General features: G+C 43.5%; 1 protein-coding gene across 4 annotated transcripts in view; it reads right to left on the reverse strand.

Annotated features, from left to right (window-relative positions):
• Window positions 1-10,052, reverse strand: part of MTAP (methylthioadenosine phosphorylase) — a 63,235-nt gene extending 53,183 nt beyond the window's left edge. The window contains exons 1-3 of one of the 4 annotated variants that reach the window (XM_030566586.1): window positions 9,927-9,998; window positions 7,627-7,749; window positions 524-610 (exon numbers count right to left, since the gene is read on the reverse strand). In XM_030566586.1, coding sequence (XP_030422446.1) covers window positions 524-546 — 23 coding nt within the window. In that variant the 5' untranslated portion in view covers window positions 547-610; window positions 7,627-7,749; window positions 9,927-9,998. Of the gene's footprint in view, window positions 1-523; window positions 611-7,626; window positions 7,750-8,265; window positions 8,501-9,926 lie in introns of all 4 variants that reach the window. The other 3 variants (XM_030566585.1, XM_030566588.1, XM_030566584.1) reach the window with 3 other exon arrangements.
• Window positions 10,053-16,665: the final 6,613 nt, after the last annotated feature.

Genomic DNA, 16,665 nt, shown 5'->3' on the forward strand with positions numbered 1-16,665 from the left:
GAAGAGGGCTGCACGCTGTGCCCAGTTGGGGCTGAAGGTTTAGCTGTCTTTTCTACCGATATCTCAGGTTGTTCTTGGAGCTGTAAGGAGAGATGGAGGGACTCAGGAAGGGTAACTCCAAAGAGACTCCAAGATGCCAGACCCTAACTGGCTCTTATAGGCCCTGGGTCGGAGCCCGACGGAGTGGGAAGGCCCAGGCTGCCCTACCAACAACTTCTGCTGCAGATGAGGCATAAGCCTCATGGTAAGGAGAGGGCAAGATGATGCTAAGCCCACACATGGTTGAGAAACTGGACTGAAAAGCTGTCCGAGGTGGGGTGAGGCTGGATGCTGGGTGCACTACCACCTGACCCTCAGAGGACTCTATTACACCGACCAATACTCGGCACTCTATTGTACGCAGTGTCTCCTCTGTACCTCCATTTACACAAAGGCTGAAAAACTTACCATAAAGCACACAAGTAACACTCTCGTTAAAAAAAAAAAAAATCTTAGCAAGTCATAAGAAAAATATTATACAGACCTTGCCGTAAGGAGTATCCACATATTTTTCTGTTCTTCCTTCCAAGATGTCAGGATCGTCCAGACCAGTTCCACCAATAATTCCAATCTTACAAACAAACAAAAGTAAGTATTAGAGATCTAGAGATTACATTGCATTTTAAATCTGACAGTGACACTAACCCTGGATTTCTAGCCAGCTACACAATTTATTTTCTGATTCATCTTTGCTTGAGATGGGCCCAGAACCATGGATCCAAAAAGCACCATTATAGCTACAGCTCAAGTTTCTCATGAAGACTTGCAAACGTAGTTGTACCAAGTCACTTTAGACCATATTTCATTTAATTTTCCCAAGTACAAAGGCTTGACTAGCACTCCCCAGTTCAGAGAGAGACCAAATTTAGAAGTTATCAAACAGCACAAAGAAAGAGTTGCTGATTAACCATTTACCCCCACTGTGAAAGTAAATATTGGTGTTAACTGGCAAACTTGATAACTGATGCCAAAGAGATCAGCACAACCTATGCTGTAATCAAGGCTGTACCACAGATAGTATTCAGATGAAATTGTGGTACACCTTTTCTGCAATGGGAAGAACAAGGACAAAGACTCAGTACCTCTGGTCACCAAGGACATAATGATCCCCAGAAATGCAACCCCTGAACAGTCTTATTGATATCATTAACCCTGACTGCCATTAAGATATGGCTCATAAGCTTCTTCCTCTCCCAAGAGCAGTTGCTTCTAGATGCATGGGGAAGAGACAAAAAGGAAAGTGTGTTGGCAACTAGTTAGATTTGCCTGACATGAAGCTACTAGCTGAGAAGCTACTAATTTTCAGGCCATGTAGCATCCTTGAAAAAACATATTACTTAGCTGACTAAAGCCCCGGTTCAGCAAAGCACTCAGTTATCCAAACCTGCACAGTGCCCCACACCATTTTATCTGAGGTTAAATTGTGTAAGACATTCACGCTGAGCACACAGACTTTTATTCAGGATGGAGGCTGTCAACCAAAGAAGCCTTCCTTGCTTGCCTACAATATGCGTAGGAAAGATAGGCAGGATGGCAAGAGACCACCCTGGCTTAACCAGTAGAACTTCAATGATTTAAAAAATCAAAAAACAGTCCGACAAAAAGTGAAAACTAGGTCAAATTACAAAGGACGAATATAAACAAATAACACAAGCATGTAGGGACAAAATTAGAAAGGCTAAGGCACAAAATGAGATCAAACCAGCTAGAGACATAAAGGGTAACAAGAAAACATTCTACAAATACATTAGAAGCAAGAGGAAGATCAACGACAGGCCCGTTACTCAATGAGGGGGGAAAAATAACAACAGAAAATGTGGAAATGGCAGAGGTGCTTAACGACATCTATGCCTCTGCACTAATTTGTGCTACTTTAAAGGTGACCCTCAGAAACAGGACTATTTCACCAACTCACACATAAAAAAGGAGACAGATCGAGACCATTAAATCCAGAGCTAGTCAAAAAATGTCCGAAGAAATGTTATTTCATTGGAAAATGTCAACTGATCAAAATGCTCTACTGAGTGTTGATTTGGATAAAAATGTAATTTAGAAAAATCTGAAACCAATTTATTTATAATTTTTTATTCTTGTAAAATGGCTTAACAAAATAATTATATTACAAATGACCTGTCAGAATACCAGAAATGAGCAAATCAAATACTAATTTCAAATGACCAATCACTATTTCATATACATTTTACATTCTTTAAATCCTAATCAGAATATTAAAGTATAAAATATTAAAATATATAAAAGCCAGAACTGAAACAAACATGACCTAAAACAAAATTTTCATTCCAATTCAGAATGAATTTTCTTCTGAAATGCTGGAATTTCCCACAGAATAGAAATTCTAGTTTTGATCAGCTCAGCTGCCCAAATGAATTATGCATCCTTCTAGATTTAAGGAGCTATAGTCCAACTAACCCACTGGACCTATATAGACACCCTATTTTACAAGTTACTCAACCTTGCTTACCCAGAAGAATGCTGGAAAGGTACCTGAGAACACTTCCACTACACACAGAACCCCCTCTGGGACTTTATAGTTGCGGCACTGGACCTACTTTTGGGTTCAGAGTATTCTTTTTAAACCTTGTAACCTTCAAAGAGTGGTGCTTAATCATACCCGAAACGTAACAATGTGGTTTAGCATAACTCTGTATTTGTGTTATAAAAAGCTAATTCCTATATGTGGAGTTTGCTTTCCAACCAAGGCCCACAACAGCAATTATCCTTACAGTAGTACCAGCTCCCCCTGCTGCTAGCAAGCCAACTTAACACACGTACAAAGAAACACCATTTCTCTTCTTGACTCTACCACCAGCCTGAGAAGCCCCAGGCCTCTACACAGAGTGTCTGATAGGGGAACAGTATTCACAGCCAGCTTAGCAGAATCTTCTGTTAGTGAAAGTATAAAGAACGTGAATTCATATTCTGCTGGGGATACAGGGTTTTTTTTGGTTTTTTTAAAAAAGCTTTGTTTTCTAGTGCAGTCTGCACAGAGTTAACAAGTTGCAGCACAGTACTAGCAACAAAGAGGGAATCTCCATTTAGTTTTAGCAAACGCTGACTTCTTCAATAAAGCAACATCCATAGAAATAAAGATTTTGTGTATATCCTCTTGTGTCAGTCAGAAAAGCAAAATGGTTAAACTGTCGGTGACACACATTCACAATGAATACTGAGGACAAACTGATTGATTACTGCATACTTCAATCCAACCGAGTTAGTGGTTTGAGCACCGGCCTGCTAAACCCAGGGTTGTGAGTTCAATCCTTGAGAGGGCCATTTGGGGAACTGGGGTAAAAATCTGGGGGATTTGTCCTGCTTTGAGCAGGGGGTTGGACAAGATGACCTCCTGAGGTCCCTTCCCACCCTATGATTCTAAGTTGTGCAGCCTTCAGAATAAAATTAATAATACAATGAAAAAGAAATATACACTTCCAAGTTATACCTTCCTTTGGGTTCCCCGTGGAATCAGTCGTCTTTGTATCTTTTAGAGTCTGATCCAACTCCCACTTAAGTCAATGGGAGGTTTTCCACTGACTTCAATGGGAATTAGATTACGCTCTCCAGAGCAGTGGCTGTTTTTAATTGTGTGGTCCCCAAGCACACTGCTGGCACTTAAAGAAATAATTTCACCCTCTGTTTCACACAACAAAAATATTGCTTTTTTCAATTGGCAGTTACTGTTGCAATGTTTGTCACAGTTTTAAGTGGAAGAACTCAAATTGTGCTGAGCTTTTAAAAACAAACAAAAAAACCTACATACACAACTCCCCCCATTTTTGTCCCCCCAATACCTTGTCAGTAATAAATGCATGTTATCTAAACTCTCAGAATGTTTCCTAGCTGTACAGCTAAGGATTTGTTGTATCTCTTAACCAGATAATAATAATAAAAAAGTACCAAGTGGAAATCCCAGTGACTTAAATCTAAACCAACAATCTGTCTCTTGCTCTCAATTTCTACAGCCCTATGTTTATAAAAACCCTACAGATGCCATGTCATTATATTGCAATTAGCTCATCAGGCATCTCTTTTCAATAAGCAAAGACTGTGGTCCTTGTTATGTGCCAAATACTTTTCCATGTGAAAGCCTGGTTCATGTCATCCCCTCTGCGGTAGTATTTAAACAGATTTTTCTTCTTTTGGCGCCACCTTGTGCTATGTGTGTGTTATTGCAGGCAAACAACTAAATCCTTAATATAACCCAAAGAGGCAGACTAGGGAAGAAAAATAAATCACAATAATATTTGCTTATAATTTTTGTAATAAGAATGGAGATTTTTGCTTTAGTGTTATTCACAGATCATGAGTATTTGGGCAAATGCTGGTTTGTTCATGAAAAGAGTCCTGAATGCTATGATTATTTGCCTGAAAACTGTACCTGAAGTATTATGGGATATTTATTACTCAAGATTCTCCTGTTCCAAAGTTTCAGTCATCCTCATATGGAGTAGAAACAACATCAACAAGGCAATCAAAGGTGGGATTTGCAGGTCACATAGACATACCAACACTAGCATTAATCTAACTAGTACACTAAAAATAGCAGAGATGACAATGGCATGGACTTCTGCAGGGGTGCAGGAACAATTTGTATTGTGGGGGTGCTGAGAGACATTGAACCCCACTGTAAATCCTATATATAATGGAAACCACTTCAAGAAGAGTGGATAAAAATCAATGATATTTTTTATTTAAATTGGATTTTTTTGATAAAATGCTTTTTGAGGAAAAAAACCTATCTAAAGATAGTTTTAACTAAGATACTTTACAGCTCAAAGGTATCTCATCATGAAACAGGGATTATAAATTCTAATTCTATTGTATGGGACAATATATTCATGTAATGTTTAAGAAAAGTGTTGTAAATGAGTTCCAATAGTTAATGGATTGGGGATCCAATCTTATGGGGTTCCACAGGCTTCTGTACAGATTACTTAGGTTAATCTTTCTATCTCCCCTATGAGACTCAGTGCTCAGTTTAGAAGATACCATCAGAGATGCTGTGTTTTGCAGTTCTCAAACTGTGCATTTGTGTCTCCAGAGGTAACATGCTTGTTAACAGCAAAAATGTTTTTAAATAAATAAATACTATATAGAGGTGAGAAACAACAGATCTCAACTCTACTGTCCCTCTGCAAATTTGTGAACACAGAGTCAATCCCTTACCTCTCTCTAAAAGTGCAAAGTTTCAAAAAGTTAAATGAATAGAATATCGTTGGGGCGTACTGGATCTGGACAAGAAGAAGTCTGGAGATAAATGTGAGAAGTGAGGGATATATGCTTTTTTTGTTAAAATATTATATGTTTTCTGTTGAAGAAAAAAATCCAGAATACTTAACGTTGTTGTTTTAGTTAAATAAAACAATTAAAATGTCTGTCTGGTGATGTTCTCCTCCTAATATAGCCTGGCAAGAAAATCCTCCAAATATTAATGATTAACCTTTTGAATTGGAGATAGTTCACCTCTCAGTGATATCATAAATCTCTGCTTCAATTACCTTTGGTAAATGAAATAACTGAACAATCATTCATTTTCTGATATAGCTGTAAAACTAATCTAAAAAGTTTTCAAAATAAATCACTGTTTAAAAATGTATAGTGTACACCTTCTAAAAATGAAGCCTACACCTATCTCTTGAGTTGTGAAGAATATTAAGGTTAAAACAACAAACAAGAATGCACTTTTATGTAGAAAACCATGATTAAATCGAGTCTTTCTGACTAGTGATTTAAATCAATTTCATTTAAATCAAATCCACCCTGACTTCAAACCAGAAGGTGCTGCACCACATCCCCCTTCATCTCTAGTTTCAGCACCTATGGACTTCTGCACAGACGTGCAACGTGAAAACATACTCATGTCCCTGCATGGGTTTATAGAGCCTGCACTGAAGCCAGCACTGCTGCATCGTCAGTGCTATTTTTAGCTGTACTAGCTGTTATGCCTGGGGGAATTCTGCACCGCTGCAAAATGCAGAATTTGATGTCTCCCCTGCAGAACTGGGGCTGTAGAGCTGCTGGTGGCCATTAGGGGCATTGCAGCTCGCAGAGCACTAGCCCGGTGGGGATGGAGGCTCTGCATGCTCTGCAGCCTTGCTTGATCCTCATCCACCCAGGGACGGGAGAAGGTCTAGGTGTTCTGGCTCTGGCAAAGGGTGAGGAAGGGCATCGTGTCCCCCCAGGGGATAGTAAAGAACTCATGGGAGTACAGGTCCTGGGAGAGGGGGGTGCAAGTGTTTGGGCTGAGGGTGCCTCGTAGCCGGGCTCTGGGGGGACTAGAATGCAGTTGTCACTGGCTGGGCTCTGGGGAGAGGGAGGTGCAGGTGCCTCAGCTTTTGCGGTGCCCTGCAGCTGGGCTGTGGGGGGAGGGGAAGAGGTGTTGGCATCTGGGCTCTGGGGGTGCCCTGCAGCTGGGCTCTGGGTGGAGAGGGTTCTGGAGCTGGAAGGTGCTCCATGGCTGGATTCTGGGAGGGAGGAGGTTCAGGTGTCTGGGCTCTGGGGGGGCCCACACAGCCCCCTCCAGTATGCCCCCAATTGTGTTTCTTTAACTCTCTACTCCTGGGGGAATCTTTTTTCATTGTCGTCTATACTGTTGACATACTTGCTGACAGGTATTTTGAAATAAGTTACCAAAATAATTGAAATTGGAGTGATTACACTGTGCTATTATTGACAAATAAAATATGCAGAATTTGGCAGAATTTCAAAATATTGTGGGCAGAATTTTTTAATTTCTTGGCATAGAATTTGCCCAGGAAGTATGTCTCATGGTAGTATGTCTACACATGCTGCTATTGGACCTTTGACTGCAGCATAGACATATCCTTATGGGACCAATCACAAACCACGATCCTAACACAAGTTGGAAATTGTTCACATACTCTTCAGTGTTCGCTGAATTTTGTAACTCATACAAATCAGGACAGAAATTGTGAATGTTTTTATTATTCATTGAAATTCTAAAAAAAAATGAATAAAGAGGGTTAATAATCAAGTTGTTTTTAACTGGGAACCACATATCTGCCAACATAACTGCAGCCCAGAGTATAAGATTGAGGATAATTTCCGCAGAGTGTGCTTTTCAACCTGAATTGTTCTATCCAGTAAAATGATAAACTTTGTAATTAAAGAGAACAATGCAAACTGGAGATATGGGGTTCTTCACCACATTATCAGCTGGCTGGTGAAACTGGACGATGTCTGTAGAACTTGGGCTACCTCCTCAGTTTTTAATACTACTTTTTTGTCTAGCCAGAATATCTCCCTGTAACCCCTCTCATTTAGCAATAGGGGCTGGGCAGGGTGACTGAGACTCCCTGGTTGAGAATCCACAATACAGACAAACTGTTCTTTTCCCTAACTGACCTTACTCTTACGCCTTGCCTCCTCCCAAAACAGAATCAATGTGACACCACTTTTTATTTTCTGCTTTAAAAATCACAGCAAAACTTAGTTCCACTAATAGAAAATAGATTCTATTTCTAAATTTCTAGTAACAAAAAAAATCACAGATGCAATGGGATTTGAACAAACTCTCTTTGTAATATAAAGCTGACAATTTAAACTCACAAGTAGGTGTCAGAGGGGTGGCTTTGCTATGACGCTGTTTGAGGAGCTGGAGCTACCATCACAGCCCACAGAGAACTTTCATCTCTGGGAATGCCACCAATCCGGGGAAGGTCTTGTGTCAGGCTGCAGGAATGAGGAGCAGGCTGTCATCATTACAGTAGTGGCCATTATTGGGGGAAAGGTATGCCCCCCAACCTATCCATGGTGTTGGGGGAATATGAGAGTGCGTAGGGATTTGGGGGATGGTTGCAGATGGAACAATGGAGATTGGCAAATAGGAGGATAACCTAGTGCAATATGGGAGGGAATGAATCTTAGAGGCATGGGCCAGCACCCTTACCTATCCTTTGGCAACAACTGGAAGCCACTGCAGAGAGCTGGGGAGGAAAGGAAGAGTGCTTCACAGTGGGGAGGGGCAATGAAGAGTCAGAGTAAGTTTGCTGCAAAGAGAAGATACACTAACTAGGAGCTGGGGGAATCACCATCCCTCTTTCCTTGTGCCACAGCTGTGCTAACCATGCTTGGGGACAGGTTTCAGCCTTCCAGGCAGGTAGTTCTCTCTAAAAGAGCCAGCAAAGGCTCATTAAAGCAGCTGCACCTCTGAGATGAGGAACTGACAGTTAAAAGCCAGTTGTTTACCTGCAACCACTATTTTTGACAGGTGGATGCAGATATATATTCCACTCAGGTGTGCATGCACCCAAGGGGAATACACAGCTGTGACCACCTGAAGAAGAGACACCACATCAGCTCCAGCACTGGACTTCATGCTTCCCTTCCACAAGCCAGTCCGGCTGTTCTTCTTCCTCTTCCTGTTTCCCAGCTCCTGGGGCTGGTCAGATGAGGCTGGAGTTAGGCAAAACAGCAGTTGGGCCTAGTGGCAGCATGGAACCACAGAGTTTACTGATGCAGCAAGTCCTGCTTTCCTAGACTTTTCTGTGGGTTGTCATGGACACAGCTGCTCAGATAGTACCTCAATGGACAGATATCCCCGTGAGGGAGGCTAGGCCTACCCCGACCACAGAAAAGACAAATGGGGCAAGGCAAACTGGGATACCACAAATTAGCTTCCCTTTTCTCTCAAGTCAGGGAAAATTTCTTGTCTACACATTGACCTCAAGAACTGGAGGGAGCTTCTTCCAGTCCTTGTTTCCCAGGTCCAAAAACCTTGTCCTACAGAGGGGTGCAAAGGGCTAGGTGTAACAGCTTTAACTATGGTGCCTCCGTCATTGGTGCGTATTAGAGTGACCCCATCGTACAGGCTATAGTACAAACATAAAACAGAAGGGAGCCCCTGCCCCCAAAGAGTTTACAATCTTAACACCTAAATTAACGCTAAATCAGTATTAACAGAGTCAATTATCACAGGAGCTGGAAGAAAGTGGACCCTTGCAGTGGAGCTCCCAGGGAGGGGGCACAGAGCCTCAGTGTGGATGAATGTGGCCTCTCCTAGCTCTTATTCCACAAGATCCATATGCAGGGTCATTTACAATTTTCAGAAAGTGGGGCAAGTGAAGACAGGATTAGAACACAATTCTGCAGGGCCCATAGCCTTAACTATAGCATTCGGTACTATCGATGGAGTTGGTGAGGAACAAATCCCCAAAGCATCAGGGAGTTAACAAATCAATACCTGCCAAACCTGCAGTAAACAAGACACTGATCTAGTTAATAATTATGCTTTTACCCACTGTTTGACCAGAGCCCAGAAATAGCTTTAGGTAGAGCACAGGATTCTTAGTGCGAGGACAGTGTCTAACTTTTCCCTTTAAAGGTTGGATTCTGACACCCAGAGTTGCTGCGCTGCCGTGCTCAGCTGCTGGTGGTTATCTGGCTGAAGCAGCAACACCCTGTGAGTCTTTATGGCAACTGTAAATGAACGCAGCGCCCTGCCTCCCCTCCACACTGGAAAACAAAACCCTAGGAAGAGACTTTTATTAGACAAGAACACACGTTGGAGGCCTCAACATGTCCGCACTGAGCCCATTGGGGGGTGCCCTGTAACACGAGCAGCAGAGCCCTGCCAGGCGGGCGGGGGCGCTGGGCTGAAGCGGGAGCAGAAGGGTGGGCAGGGAAGGGCGCTGCTCCCCCCGAGCCCATGTGCCCCGCACCCCGGCGGGGCGGCGCAGGCAGGCGCCTGCCACATGCACCCAGCAGCAGAGGCGCCTCCCTCGGAGCCCACGTGCGCCAGGCTGACGAGTCCGCACCCCGCGGCGGCCGCCGGGGGGCAGAAGCTGAGCGGGGGGAGGGGGGATCTCGCCTCCGCCGGGGCCCTGGCGGGAGCCCGCAGCGCCTCTTACCTTCACGGCCGGGGCGGCCGCGGCTGCAGCCATGTTCGCTGGAGGAAGGACGAGGAGGCGGGCTCGGCTCGGCTCGGCTCGGCCCGGCCCTCCCAGACTAGCGCGGCCGGGGCTGCAGTCGGCGGAACGAGCCCCGCCCCCTGCTGCGAGGAGGCAGCCGCAGCACCGCCCCTCAGTCTGCGCTAGCACGGAGCTAGCCGCGGTCTGGCGCAGGGTGCGGGGTAGCCCGATGGGGTGGCTGCAGCCTGGTAGGCGTGGACGCAAGGCCGCCACCCAGGCTACCAGCGCGCAGCCCTCAGGGCTTCCCACCCTGGCCACGTGCTTCCCCCTGGGGCCAGGAGCGCCCGCCGGCTGCTCCCCAGTGGAGCGCTGTGAACACCTGTCCCTGGCAATCTAGCTGCTTCCCCAGAGCGAGCAGACGCAGGCTGGCGTCGGGCAGGGGCAGGAGTACAAAGCCCTAGCGTACAAAGAGAGTCAGGCCTCCCCCCCAGTCAGGTTAGGTTACACATTGAATTGTAAGGGTGTTTTTAAAAATCGCCTTCCGGTGTTGGGGTGATGAGCGTTTCTGTTTTCAAGCTTTTCTTCACAAGCATGAAGGCTACAAACTTACTGTTAAATTTTTTTTAAAAGAAAGCAACAAGCTGAAATTCTCACGTAATAACCCAATTCCTGTACTTTCACAAAAGCACTAAATATCACAAGACTTTGAGGGTTGGCAACACTGTTGATATTTTCCAGGGGAGAAACAACACTGTCCTGAACAAATGCATCAGTCATCTTGATCTTATTCAAAGGGAAAAAGCATGAAACAGTTCTGTTATTATTCGGGACTGGACTGTTCCTCCCCTGGAAAATGTGTAAGGGAAGGTGGCCCTGTTCCATTTTGAGACAGATTCTGGAGGATAGATGTGTCACAGAATTACTATAAACATTGCAGTGTGCAGAACAAGCCAAGAAGATACTGTGACATCACTGACATGAACTGGGACCATATAAATCATTGTTGCAACCAAGGTCCTGTAGTGGCACCAAATCTTGTATAAAGGGGGTCAAATAAGCTGTCTAAGACAAGGTTATGGTTATGGTTTGCTGGTTATAATTATGTTATCTGTGTGCATGTATCATTTTTGTATTTAAAAGTTATAAGTGATGGCTCTATACTGTCTGTATTCCAAACTTATGCTATGCTTCTGGGTGACACCCCAAACAAGTTGGTGTCAGCTCTGCTTAGCCTGCTTGATGGCCCATTAAGGATCATCAGCTATACAACTGACCCATTGAGAGAAGAGAGACACACCTTGTGACTCAGCAAGGTATGCAGGGACCTGCCTGTGGACAGGAAGGGTATGGCTACACTGCAGCGCTTTGAAGTTTCAAATGTGGTAGCAGTGCCAGCACTGGGAGAGAGCTCTCCCAGCGCTGCACGTACTCCACATCCTCTACGGGTGTAGCTTGCAGCGCTGGGAGCTGTGCTCCCAGCACTGCGGCACTGATTACACTGAGGCTTTACAGCGCTGTATCTTGCAGAGCTCAGGGGGGTATTTTTTTCACATCCCTGAGCGCAAAAGTTGCAGCGCTGTAAAGCGCCAATGTAGCCATGGCCCAAGGTTTTTCTATGCCATGTGCTGGATAGAGTGTCCTTGGGACAAAGAAAGCAGAGATCACATGGAAAGTGATTATAAAAGGCAGATGCCTCATCTCCATCTGGTCTTCAGTCCTGCTTCTTACCTCTGGAGGGACTTTGCTACAAACGGAAGCTCTACACAAAGGACTGATGACCCATCCCAGCTGTGGATGTACTGCAGAGACTTGATTTGAACCTGCAGCTTATTCCATCATTGCTACAAGCCTGAACCAAGAACTTTGCCATTACTGTATGTAATTGATTCCATGTAACCAATTCTAGCTCTCATCTATATCTTTTTTCCTTGTATGAATAAACCTTTAGATTTTAGATTCTAAAGGATAGGCCATAGCGTGATTTGTGGGTAAGATCTGATTTGTATATTGACCTGGGTCTGGGGCTTGGTCCTTTGGGATCAAAAGAACCACTTTTCTTTTACGGGAGTATTGGTTTTCATAACTGTTTGTCCCCATAACAAGTGGCACTGGTGGTGATACTGAGAAACTGGAGTGTGTAAGGGAATTGCTTGTGTGACTTGTAGTTAGCCAGTGGGGTAAAAGTCTTCTCTGTCTGGCTAGTTTGGTTTGCCGTAGAGGTGAAAAATCCCCAGCCTTGGGCTGTAACTGCCCTGCTTTAAGCAATTTGTCCTGAATTGGCACTTTCAGTTGGGTCCCACCAGAACCAGCATCATTACAGATGCACAATGTGTTCACAAGAGAAAGTGGAGCAGATAAATATTTTGATCAAAATGTTTGAGGATTATTGGCCTGGTACATGATGTGAAACAAAATAGCAGTGTTGTGTACTTATCAAGCTTCCAGGCCTGGAATGCTACATTTCATAAATGTGCAAATCAGACTGTTTTAGGTAGAGTCCACAACAATATCATTTCAAACTCACACATAAGAATGGCCATACTGGGTCAGCCCAACGATGCACCTAGCCCAGTATCCTGTCTTCTGACAGCGGCAAATGCCAGGTGCCCCAGTGTGAATTAACAGAACAGGTAATCATCAAACAATCCATTCCATCGCCCATTCCAGCTTCTGGCAAACAAGAGACTAGGGACACCATCTCTGCCCATCCTGGCTAATAGCCATTGATGGACCTATCCTCCATGGACTTATATAGTACTTTTTTGAACCCCGTTATAGTGTTGGCCTTCACAACATCCTCTGGTAAAGAGTTCACACAACACACAGTCAACCTGTGGAACTCCTGTCTGATGCAGTATGGCTGTTTGTATATTCTTATGTGTGGGTTTGAAATTACATTGTTGCAGACTCTATCTAAAACAGTCTGATTTGTACATAGCTCTCCTTTTCACTCATGCACAGTAAGAGATTTTCTTCTTAACCGATCAGACCAGGGGCGGCTCTAGACATTTTGCCGCCCCAAGCAGGGCGGCATGCCGCAGGGGGCACTCTGCCGGTCGCTGGTAGGGCAGCAGGCGTCCCAGGTGGACCTTCCGCAGGCGTGCCTGCGGAGGGTCCGTTGGTCCCACGGGACCCTCTGCAGTCACGCCTGCGGGAGGTCCACCGGAGCCACCTGCTGCCCTACCAGCGACCAGCAGAGCACCCTCGCGGCATGCCGCCACAAGCACGCACTTGGCGTGCTGGGGCCTGGAGCCGCCCCTGTATTAGACCACAGTCACCATTACCCAAGACAATCATATTTTAAAAGTTTTAGGAGTTGGAACCAAGATAACTAGCCTTGAGAGACACCCGGGAGATCAAAGAAGTTAGCCAGGTGAAACCTGAACTCAGCTGAACTGTCCACAAGGGGACTGAAGATCTCCAATTTGCATCTAGTGGCAGTGCTTACCTGATGTGAGCCAGAAGAGAAAAACATGTGCTACACATTATCAATAAATCAGCTGGCAGCCTACCCAGAATGGAAGTAACTGGTGATGCTCTGCCCATCTCCTCTTCTTCCCTCTCACTCCCACTATTTGCTTCCCCAAGAACATGTCATTAGTAGGTGGTATGCTCATGGCATCAGGCTAGAGCCTCAGCTACAGATGAGGACCCTTCTCTGCAGCAGAGAAGAATGCATGCAAACATGCCCGTTTCATTCCCCCAATCCTGGGGCCATTTTGTGCCAGGCTTGTTCCCTTTTTCAGTAAAAGCAGCCTGCACCATCTGCCAAGGAGCCATTATGACATACAAGGTAATTCAACCAGTGCCAACTCTGGGACATTCTTCTGGTGACAGTGGGTGGCATATACTACAATGGTTCTTCCCTCCTCTTTTACAGTGGGATCAGGACATCAAATGCAAATACATCAATCATCTCTCCCCTCCCCCCTTCTTCTTAACCCTCTTCCACCTTAAATTAGCTGTATGTCCTAAAACTTAAGCAGATAATAATGTTTTAAAATTCTGATTTTCATTTATTAAAAAGAAATATTGTTGACACTGGATGCATAGCTATAGAAAATGTGATCTGAATGAACTTAAAAGTGATCTGATGCATATATACATTTCTGTAGTCAAAACAGAGTTTTCTGTAGCTATGTATCCAGTGTCATCTAAAATTAAGAAGGAAGAACAGGGAAACTGATAAATGATTAAGTATTATTTACAGGATCCAAATAGCAGAAACAGCACACTAAACACAATGTTTATTAGCTAGGAAGATCTGTTCATAGAAGTTCATATCAAATATAAAAAAGTAAATGAGCACCATCTAAAAGTGCAGGTATTAAACTGCAACAAAAGCAGGACTGTCCTGTAAGCAAAAATAAAATAAATTATGTTTCTCTCATCCTCAACTCTAAGGATGACATTCTGACTTAATTGAAGTCAGTGGGAAAACTCCCATTTCACCTTTAGAATGTAGTGGAGAAAAACATTTTCACACGGAAACATCTCCATTTTAAGATAACACGTGTTTATGATAAATAGGGAGAACAATATTTTCAAAGTTAACTATTGCCAAACTGCAAATAGATACTAATCACTATCCTGCAGGTGGCAGTATATTTGCATGCTATTGATATTAAAACACTGTATGAGTGACTGAGAGAAAGAGACAGAAAGTACAGTTTCTTATTTCAGTAGTTGGAAAGAGCTAACCATAGAATTATACTTCAGTAATCAGTATAAAAATCAGTAGCTTCACATTAACTGTAGACAGTTCCTTGCAGCAGTAACTGTACCTTTCTCTGTGGTTGTACAGCACCATGCACTACTATGGGACACAGAAAATGAGGGTGCACAGACACAATGTGGTTTAAAGGAGATGAATGGCTGCAGAAAAAGAAATCCAATTTTTGACTCCCAAGTGCTATTTTCTTTTCTGAAGAGAATTATCCCAGACATCATGGGACAAATTTTGTCCTCAGATATGCTCATGGATGACATCCACCCTTAGTGCTGTAGCCAGGGCAAATCCTTCTGCACTACTTAAGCCCCCGGTAGGAGCAGCACAGTAGATAAGGGTACTAGTACCTATATAACCCTATGTACTGCAGAAAGGCTCTCCATGCTGGGCCTCCATAGGCCAGGATAGAATTCCATAAAGCAGTTTGACCCAAACAAATGGTACTCACAGAATCCCATGTGTAGGTCCAGTGGCCACAGCACCCAGCGAGGAGCTGTTTGCTATTCTTGTCAATAAGTTGAAATAGTAGATGTACAATAGGCCCAGCCTCACCTCCCTAACACTTCTGTGCACCATCAGTCTAGATCTTGATCTTTTGGGATTTATAAAGGTAGAATAGATTTCATCCATGCAGTGGAGCAACTCCTACTGAAATCAATAGGAAGAAAACATGAGTATCTAAATGTAAAATTTGGTCCCAGGAGTGCAAGTTTTTGTCTTAGTTGTATCTGTAAAATACAGTACTAGACAGAGAACATGCCCTAACCATTTGGGCCTCACCCAGACCACATCTAACGTGACATACTTGCAATGTTTTCTCCAGAAATTGAAATCAGGGTGGGTGTTGACTGATGAGGGGTGAGACTGTTAGGGCGCAGGTGGGGTGTATGCTCCATAGTAAACACTGAAAAGTGTTTCACAACCATTTTATTAGATTTAACTCATGTTTTTAAATCATAACACAAATTAAAGTTGGTTACACAAGCCTCCTATGAAGCACTAAATCTATATCCTTCTTTGTTTCTTCTTGTCATTTTGTACAATTCTTTTAAGGAACTTCTCAAATGCACAGCATTAATTTTTGGTGGCTTCTCGTGTGTCTGGTACTTCCAGTCCTTCATGATATGCTCATGATCATGCAGAAGGTAATTTATTTCAGAACACAAAATTCTATTCAATGAGGAAAAGAACGCTCAACTGTAGCTGTTGTGACTGGGACTAGAAAGAGATAAATTCCTACTTCTTTCATCCCAGGAAACATAGCACAAAAATTGAGTCAGACCACTAGTGATGATAAAGAAGTTGAAGTTAAATCTAAATTTGTTCTTCGTAGGATATTCCACTCTGTGTTCAAATTCTCTATTCCATCCTGATCAATGGCAGCCCTACTGCAGGTGGAGCCTCTCTTCACTCAACTGTCAGTGTTTTATAAAACAGGCATCTGTAAAAGCTACATAGAGGTTGATAGAATCTAGAAGTAGTTGTTGTAGAGATGTAAGAATCAAGTCAGTGTACTTTACTTTTTCAGCTGGCTTAACAAACACTTCTTGTCCTCTTCATTTAAGGAGTCAGTATAAGTGTCTTAATTAGTCAACTTCTGAACTGAAATCTTTGCTTCTTCCAGTATGTTTTCAATGGATCTCTCTCTGATTGATCCAAGTGTAGCTTCCATTGCTGGACAGAGTTCTACTACCGTTGTAGCAGATTCCTGGATGGCATTGTTTAATGACCCAAGTGGTTTAAACAGTAGACTTACAAGAGATAATGGTGATTGTCTTCTCTACATTTAGTAGCAAAAGTAGTTCACCAGCCTCACTACTTAGATCTGTCCCATTTTGGTAGATACTTTCCAAAGCCAATAATAATGATTGCAGTAATTTTAAGACAACAGCTATGGATCACTCAGGAGAAAGCTAGTGGGTTTTCCTAGGTTGGACTAATCTGAATTTCAGTCCCAGTGCATCTTCTGTATTTTACAAGACGTTCAGTCCTTTTGAACTCTTGCTGAAA

The sequence above is a fragment of the Gopherus evgoodei genome, chromosome 6 (assembly GCF_007399415.2).
Source record: "Gopherus evgoodei ecotype Sinaloan lineage chromosome 6, rGopEvg1_v1.p, whole genome shotgun sequence".
Lineage (NCBI taxonomy): Eukaryota > Metazoa > Chordata > Testudines > Testudinidae > Gopherus > Gopherus evgoodei.